This window comes from Hyperoodon ampullatus (assembly GCF_949752795.1).
Source record: "Hyperoodon ampullatus genome assembly, chromosome: 4".
NCBI classification, from domain to species: domain Eukaryota; kingdom Metazoa; phylum Chordata; class Mammalia; order Artiodactyla; family Ziphiidae; genus Hyperoodon; species Hyperoodon ampullatus.
This window is the reverse complement of record NC_136917.1, coordinates 73,831,547-73,840,670: the sequence shown is the minus strand read 5'-3', so window position 1 is coordinate 73,840,670 and position 9,124 is coordinate 73,831,547. Positions and strand designations below refer to the sequence as shown.

Genomic DNA, 9,124 nt, shown 5'->3' with positions numbered 1-9,124 from the left:
ACACAGCTCCCCCCGCGCGGCGCTGCGGCTTCAGAGTAAACTTTGCGCCCCAGCCGAATTGGGAGGAGGGAGCCTCCGAACCGGGTTGCCGCCGGCGGAGCCAAGGACTCAAAACTCTCGCTCCAGGGTCTTGGCGGCGGTCCTCCCCGCCCCTCTCGCACCAGGCCCTGAGTCCGGCTCACGCGCACCCTCCTCTTTGCCCTCTGCCCCCAGCTTGAAGCGTCTGACATGCTGAAGCCCGGAGACCCCGGCGGCTCGGCATTCCTCAAAGTGGACCCAGCTTATCTGCAGCACTGGCAGCAACTCTTCCCGCACGGCGGCGGCGGCCCGCTCAAGGGCGGCGGTGCCGCGGGTCCCCTGGGCGCACCGCAGCCTCTCCAGCCGCCGCCCCCCCCGGAGCGCACTGAGCCCCAGCCGGACAGCCTGCGCCCGCGGCCCGCCTCGCTCTCCTCCGCCTCCTCCACTCCGGCTTCCTCCTCCACCTCGGCCTCCTCTGCCTCCTCCTGCGCCGCTGCCGCCGCGGCCGCCGCTGCCGCCGCGCTGGCCGGTCTCTCGGCCCTGCCCGTGGCGCAGCTACCAGTGTTCGCGCCTCTGGCCGCCGCCGCCGTCGCCGCGGAGCCGCTGCCCCCCAAGGACCTGTGCCTCGGCGCCGCCTCGGGCCCGGGGCCCTCCAAGTGCGGAGGCGGAGGCGGCGGCTGCGGCGGCGGCGGCGTCGGGGATGTCCGGGGCGCCCCGCGCTTCCGTTGCAGCGCGGAGGAGCTGGACTATTACCTGTACGGCCAGCAGCGCATGGAGATCATCCCGCTCAACCAGCACACCAGCGACCCCAACAACCGTACGTAGCAGCAGACCGCGCGCTCTCTTTCGGGGCGCTGGGTCCGTCGAGCGCGGGCGCCGGTCCGGGAGGCAGGTCGGATGAGGGGGACACCGGCTTGTGGGCTTTCCAGGCCGCGGGCCCGCACCTCTCAGACCACTGTAGCCAAAGTTTTCTGGGTTAGAGAAGGAAGGAGAACGGTTGGGACGGCCGGGTGACACCTCTGGGTTACCTCTTCCCCCTCCTCCCATTCCCTGCCTCCCAGCTCCGAATCTTTTAAGACCCGAGTTGCTCGCGGACCGAGGAGTACAGATGACAGCCCTCCCGCGGGATACTGCGCCTCGCGCGGGGCGGGTACTAGCGGCGCGCGATGGGAGTGTCCGGGGACCGGCCCGGCCTGGCCTTAGAGGGGACAGGGCAGGGACTGTCAGCGGTCCTGGGGAGAGTGGATTCCAGAGCTAATTTCTCCTTCTCGCTATCTTACCTCTGGGGTTAACTGCGTCAGCTCATTTTCGGTCCGCGGGGCTGTCGGGGAACCGGCCGGGAGCTGCTTGCTGGCCCGGCCTCGCTGGAGTAGGAGTTTTGGATGACACTGGGTCAGTCTTTCCCTGCAGGCAGGCATTATTCTTAGGTTTACTATTTATTTTAGAGAAGAAGGAAAAGAAAAAGAATGCCAGTTGCTTAGTGAGAAAACATTTCCGACTTCAGGGCAGGGTCGTTCCCTGCGGATCCCGCATTCTCCGTGCACCCTGGACCCTGCAAACGTTTACAGTCCGTAGCCACGCTTGTCGGCTTACGTATTTTTTTTAATGAGGGTAACAGTAATTTAGTATAAGAAGCTTGCTCTTTTCCCGAAATAAATGACAAAATGCCTAAATTAACATCAATTTTCTTCTAGCTTCGTTCCTGTATTCACAATTTCAAACTCTTGATCCCAAGCGTAGTTCCATTTTCAGGTTTTGAACCAAAACTCTAAATGAAGATCAAGGATGTGTTATTTATTTTTTATATCAAATTCTTTTTGGTAATTTCAGGAGTTATGCTATGTTTACACTTAATGTGTTGAGATAAATGCTAAGTATACTCCCAGAGACCCCAGGAGAGAACATTAAAGCAGGTCAAGAGTTAGGTTGAAAGCAATACGGGATTTGAAACAGTGCTCAGCTTCTTTCTTCGTCTCATTCCTTCATCTAGCTTCTGCATGAGGAAAGTTAATTGTAAATGTATATGATCATTCTATTTTGAACAAGTCCCTTCTTGCAGAATGTCTACTAATCCGTGAGCTTCTTAATTCGTTGTAAAAGCAAAATAACTACAGGTTGTAGTTATTTAGAGGACTCCCAAATTTATTACTTTGATTAAAAACACTGAGCATGACCCTAGTGATTGAGGTGTATTAATCTTTTCATAATGGTTGGAGATAATTGTTCTAATGGAGGTAATTATTATTAATAAAAGAGTAGTTGTATTTACTTTTTTACTTTCTAGAGTCTGAGGGTAAAGTATTTGGTTTAAAATGAGGGTTTCAACTCAGATTTGCTCTGCAGTTAAGAAAATTCCTATATTTCAGAGTTCCAGAAAATTTTATAAAACTATGTTGTCTTAAAGGATTTCAAAAAGTACTTATCTCCTACTGAATTTCTTGATTATGTTGTTTTCAAAGCAGTTCTTTAAAAATGTAAAATAAAAAGATAAGAAATGCTTTCATAAAAGGTATTTCTTACCCCTAAGTGAAATATAGTCCCTGTGGACTGAGAGTGCTTCATCAAACTTGCAGTCTTTCTTCTGAATTAAATTAGTGCTGGAAAAGACACCAGCAGTGCACCCCAAAGCCCCGGCTGTGCGCTGAGCTCCATGTGTTGTTTACAGTGCAATCTTGAGGTTCAGTACATTTTCACCAGAGAAAAACCTAGACTAATCAGAGAAAGAATTGGGACAGATTCCTAATTAATATGTGGCTATTGAACTAGTTTATTGTCTAGGTACCCTTTTTCGTGGCTGGAGGAAATGAATTATGATTTATTCAAATTATTCCTATTGTGTTAATCTTCTGATATCTCCTTTTGCGTCGACTGGACTGCTTCAGTGTGCAAAGTGCAGGGGCAAGGACAGGAGAGAAAGGAAGTCAGATTGTCTCATTAGAGTTACACTTCACATTGCTGTCTAATTAAAGGGCAACTGAGAAAGAAAATAGAAGGCTGAGGTAGCTGTCTATGTAATGCTGGGAGACTATGTCTGCCATGCTTCCAGGAACTTCTCTGGGCAAGAGTAGGCACTCATTTGAAACCATGAGATGTGTTTTACAAAGATGAAGTGAGAAGAGATTGAGTTTAATCTAACTAGGGGATCAGAACAACTCAGAAATGCAAACAGTGCGAAACTGGTTTTTCCCTTGGCAGGGAAAGTTGATATATCACTTGAAAGATGGTGAATAACAGCTTCTCTCCATTCCCAGGTTGTATGTGGGTCGGGGGTGGGGTGAGAGGCGGGCAGAAGGGAAGCACCTATTAATTTATCAGGCACAGATCATCCTAGTTTTCCTTTTAGTCTATTGCCCTTTCCCTTAAAAAGAATTCTGTGAAGTGACCACTGAGCATTGCTTCGTTTTATTACTTTGTATTTTAAAACGTATTGAGTCGTATTCTCTTTTTCTTACAAGGCAAAGAAAGGGGCCTCTGTACTTCTCCTTTTAGAAGAGTAACTTTTTGCCTGGGATCAGCAACCTAGTAACACCTGTGAATCAGTATCACCTTCACCTTGAAACTTTATTGCCACCTATGGCAAATGCCATAGTGAAGGGTGTTGTAGCTCTCTTTCACACATAAAAAGATTTAAAACCAGCAGAAACTATACAAGCTGGCCCGGGTGAGCTCTTCCAGTATATATCTAACTCCGTGTATGAAGTTATTCTATGATTGAAGTACACTTTCCACTGAGGCTCTCAATTCTTGCTTAGTTGCCTCTTCTTTCATCTCTAAAGTCAGGTGGAGCTTGTGTAATGTAAATGGGGGATGGGGACCTTTCTTCCTCCTGTATTACTGCCCTCATTTGCTGCCGGTTTGCCTGAAGCCATTGATTCCGTCAGGCTCCGTTGCGGTGGCCTCTTCTCGGGTTCTGGGAGCTGGTGCGTTGTTTGAGACCCTGTCACTACGCTTGGAAGGTATTGAGCAGCGGCCAAGGGGAGCGCCGGACGTTTGTGTTTGTTCGGAGACAGCCGGCCGAGCCAGTTAGCTTTTCATCCCCCCCATCTTTTTTTTTTTTTTTTGGTTAAGACATTCCTCCCTCGTACCTGGGAGAGAGCAGGGGACTAATCCCGCCTGGGGTCTCTCTGCGGAGAATTGAGTCGAGGCAGTCCGCAACTTCCCCAGCTGGAGGTCTCTATCTCCTCCGTATTTCGGGGAGCCCTGCTGCGCAGGGAACAGCAACGGCGTGTGCGCAGGTGTTGGAGTTGGGCCCGAGGCTCCCCTGTTGGTAGCGCCATCCTTTCCAAGGGTTTGAGGAGAGATACTGGGGAGAGAAGGAAATCTGGGGTTTGTTTGGTTGAGAGGTCAGGGAAAGAGAGAAAAGGAGGGCCAGTGTTTACTGACCCTCCCTAATCTCTTCCCACCCAGTTGGAAAACGCAGGTCCTGTTTGGGAAGCTCCCGAGCCCAGTAACCCACCAGTGGGATTCTCCTGACGCCAAGGCACACTCGCTGCGCTACTCCCCGCTGTCAATGGCCAGCAAGCGACTTAGATTTCAGACCTGGTCTCCGGTGGGAGGGAGGCTCGGCGTCACTGTGTGGACTTTTGTGTTGCTCTCTTTTTCTTTTTCTCTTTGCTCTCTTTTTGTGTGCACGCCCAGCCCCATCCCGTAACACACATAATTTAGCTATTTTACATCATTCGTTATCTAGCGCCCTGAAACTGAACATAGAGCCATATATTAGATTGAGGTTAGAAGAGGTGGTGACTGTTTATTTAAGGTGATAAAACGGTTCATCAGCAGTAATCTCCATCGATATGTGCCACCAGAAGATGAAGGATGAGGGGACAAGCCACAATTAATTGCCCTATAGTTTTGTAGGAGAGAGTGGAGCCAGCCCAGACCCGCTTCGATCTCCTCTCGCGCCTCCTATTCATCATCTCCACAATGTATATGGCGGCCTCGCAGGGGCAGGGGCCGGCGAGGTTTATCTCGGCGCAATATTCTCTCACCCTCACACACTGGCGCTGTCATTTAATTTATTAATACAGTCATCAGGAGACAAATAAAACCCACATTTCCTCCCTCTTTCTTTCCCTCCCCCTTTTGTCTCTCCCTCTTGGTCCCAGGGCCAAGCCGGCAGCCAGGCCGAGCAGGGAAAGCCTAGCGCGTAGGCAATTCGTAGGGAAGCCTTAAACTCGCCTAGAGAGAGGCTCCCAGAAGGTTCCTGGGAGCTGGGCCGCCCCGCGGGAGCGAGACCACAATCGGTTCCCCTAGCGGGCCTGCCTCGCCTCTGGATCTGCTCCTAGACCCGCTCCCGGGAGCCTAGAAGACCCCTTCCCGCTGGCAGGAAAGGGGCAAGGCCTTCAACATACAGCTAAAGTGCTGGGGGGCCTGGCGCCCACCCCGTGCACGGCCCACCGCCATTCCAGCCAGCCAGTGGCTTGGCGCGGGGAGGGCTAAGCAGGGAGTGCGGGCTGCAGGGGGACGTGGAACTCTGGTGCGAGAGACTCCCAGCCACAGCGCTCCGCCTGCCCTCGGCCCCGTCGGCCAGCGCCCTCGGCGACCCCAAGGCCCAGTGCCCCCGCCACGAAGCAAGCGGAGCTGCCAGCAGGCGGCACTCCCGGGGCCGCGTCGCCGTCACCGGGCGGCGATCGATGGGCGCCGGCCCCCACCCGGCTCGGCCTGTGGGACAGAGGGCCGCGACCTCGGCGGCGGTCGCAGAGAATTTATAGCCGGGCGGTTACCGCCGCCCAGGCGGGGAGACAGGCTTTTCAGCTGCTTCTCGCTTGCCTTTCCGGAGGATACGTGAGGGCAGGAGAAAGCGGCGGAGAGGCTCTGGGGAGCGAAGGTCCAGGGCGGCAGGCGCGTCCCGAGGGTCGCCGCTCCGCCTGCGCCCACGCGCTCCTGCCCACCTCTCCAGAAGGCGAAAGAGCCCTGAGACGTTTTATATTTCGCCTTTCCTAGAACGAGAAATGAGATACCAGAGAACTCCGGCTTGCTTTGCCCCTTTTACCTTAAAATAGATCCATTTTCAATTACACAAGTTGCACGTGCCCTTGTAAAAACATTCGAACAATACAGAAGGGTAAGGAGGGAAGAGTGAAAGCCTGGTCTTCACTCCACTTGGCCTGGCCTCCTGAAGCCAGTGGGTGAACTAGTCTATAACTTAATGATACCTCCTTCTCTTACTCAGAGACCCATAAACAAGAGTATTAACAGATCTATTCAAGAGAGAGGAGAGAGCATGATCTCTTACATTCCCTAATGCTAAAATGGCATTTCGAAGTGTCTTGCTTGGGGAATATAATATCTCTCACAGATACAGACAACATTTTATGAATAATAAGTATGAAGTTGTGAAAAAACCTACCCTGATTTTAAGAGAAAATAGGAACATTTATTTGCCTCTTCTTTATGAATACAAATAGACGTACTATGTATTGTTTGGCCTGGAATGCTGTATCATGTATATAATACATATGTATTTTTTATGTGTAGTGTAGGCATCTAGCCCACTTTTTTCCTCAAATCTTTTCATGTAGGTGTTAGTGGCTTGCTGTCTAGAAAACACTCTGCTAGAATGTTTGTCCACTTGGGCCACATTTGTCAACCCCAGCTAATCAGTTACTTGTTTTAGTCATCCTCAGGCTCCTTTGGGACTCCAAGACATAAGTCAGAAGCCACATGTTTTCAGTGGCAGAAGTTTTGTGTATTAAGAAACAGTAACGTTAGGATATAACATGTATTTTGACATAGCCTTTCAGGTAGAGTATTTTGAAATAGCATGAAATGGTTTATAAATGAAGAAAACTTATACTGGATGAACTAATGATGGTGGGTTGGCCTTGCCTACCCTGCAGGTGTTCTTCTACATATTGGGAGAGCCTCAGCTTGTCACTCTGCAGAATGCTGCTATTAAATATTTCAACACTTCATGGAGACAAATGAAATTTAATAAGTTGAAGAAGTACTTTAGAGGACTTCTTAGAGAAAGGACTAGCCATACTCTATCATGCATAACAAATAACAGGAGTGTGCTTGTTGTCTGTGTGGGTGGTGGCCGGAGTTGGCACCTTTCCTCCTTATTTTATTGCTGATGTAGTGGGTGTGATGTTACAGGTTGTGGAGATCTTGTAAGTTGACAGAATCTCTGGTATGGACTGTTAGGGAGGAAATACCAAATGCTCTTTCTTCTCACCCTTTGTTTCACTGAGCCAACCAGAAAGGGAAAGTCTGTTAACTCCCTGGGGTGATTTATTTTTATTTTTATGGGCATACTGCCTTTGCTTATTGTCATTTGTTTTAAGCTATTTTTGCTAAGGTGCTGAAAGCTCATTTCTGAAGTTAGGCACTAAAATTCAAAATTATGGACATTATCTTCTTACTTTTCAAATCATCCTCTTACGTTAACCTCCCCAAACCCAAGAGTGTGGGAAAAAGAGAGAAATCTCTTTAGTTCAATCATCCTACAACAGTTTTGCAGCCCCAAAATAGTGACTTCAGTGAAATATTTCAATTATATTGATTGAGTTATGAGTTTGGATATAAAATTCTCCTAGTTTCATTAACCTTAGATCTCTAGGTTTGGAGGCTTTGGAGTCAGGCAGACCTGATTGTGAATCCTTCTCAGCCACTTTCTAGTTTCTGGTCCTTGGTCAAGTTACATTGCTCATGAAGTCTCAGTTGCCTCATCTGCAAAATGGAAATTGTGATATTTAGATAATATGGTGGTTGTTTGGTTGAAGGTAGGTGTCTGGCACATAGTAGGCACTTGGTAATTGTGAGTTTTTATTGTCTTTCCTTCTATCCCCCCTTTATCTTAAGGTTTTTATTTTCACAATCAGAAGCTTGAGAGGGTGTGTGAAGTGTCTGCATTCTGGAGGAGTTGACTTACGGGTAAGGGTGAGACTACCTCCCTCCATCTAGCCCTAGGGTCAAAAGCAGAGCCTGGCACAGTTTTTTTTTTTTTTTTTTTTTTTTTGGTGGTATGCGGGCCTCTCACTGTTGTGGCCTCTCCCGTTGCGGAGCACAGGCTCCGGACGCTCAGGCTCAGCGGCCATGGCTCACGGGCCCAGCCGCTCCGCGGCACGTGGGATCTTCCCGGACGGGAGCACGAACCCGTGTCCCCTGCATCGGCAGGCGGACTCTCAACCACTGCGCCACCAGGGAAGCCCTTCTGGCACAGTTTTGACATTAGTTTGTGTTGCTGAAAGAGGGGTCCTTTGTGTGATGGAGGTCCAGGAGGCATGGCCACTTCACTACCTGCAGAAACAGGTTGCTACTTTTCACTTGAGAGGCCTGGGGACACCCTCAAGAAGCTGAGGTCAAAGGTCCCCTCATTCCCTGGGCTCTTTTGGGGGAAGTGGAGGAGTAGCTGCCGGAGGGGAAGGCGCCGTGGGCTGGAGCCCTTCTTCACTGAAATAGGATACTCAACTAGTCAACCTTCGGTTCGCGGTGAAGCGAATGGCAAAATGGTATCGCACACCATGCTGGGTTGCGATTAGGTGTTCCTCGAAGGTTCCTCAGTGACTCACTTTCCACAAGTTCTTTGGGCATTTCAATTGTTCAAGCACGGATAGGGCACACCCAGGGCGATCCACCAGGACTGGCTGTGACCAAGGCTGGGCGCAGGAGCCCAGAGGGCGACCCGCCGCCTAGCACTGGTTCCTCCGCTGGCGCCCAGCTCTTGCCATCTCCGCCAGTCGGGGCTCGCCCGATATCAGGCCCAGTACCACAGGGCTCTGTTGCGCAGGGGCGCCGTGGCTCCCCAGGGAAGCTGGGCCAGGGAGGCCGGTTTCGCCGGCGGGCGCCGAGGCCGCCTCCCAGAGGCAGGTCCGCCAGGCCAGGGCGCAGACACGGCGGCTCCGCCAGGCCCATTAATAACCCGGAGGGCGCTGCGATCCGACAGCATGGTCGCCGCAGGCCTGCTTCCCGCGGCTGCTTGACCTGTTCCTGCCCAGTTTGAGTCGAAGGACACTGGGGGTCCACGGCCGGCCGCCCCAGAGGGTGGGGGTCCCCTCGCGCGCCGGCTGCTCTGAGGAACATAGGAAAGAGTAGGCTTTACTACAGCTCTCACTTAATTTATAACGCAAAATAATTGCATTTAGCCTCGGGCTCAACCGTC

At 51.1% G+C, this 9,124-nt stretch overlaps 1 protein-coding gene across 1 annotated transcript in view; it reads left to right on the top strand.

Annotated features, from left to right (window-relative positions):
* Positions 1-228: 228 nt before the first annotated feature.
* The window catches only part of PRDM6 (PR/SET domain 6), a gene marked incomplete at its 5' end in the record, with an annotated part of 99,485 nt that continues 90,589 nt past the window's right edge, over positions 229-9,124 (top strand). The window contains one exon of the mRNA XM_079702605.1: positions 229-835. Coding sequence (XP_079558731.1) covers positions 229-835 — 607 coding nt within the window. The remainder of the gene's footprint in view (positions 836-9,124) is intronic.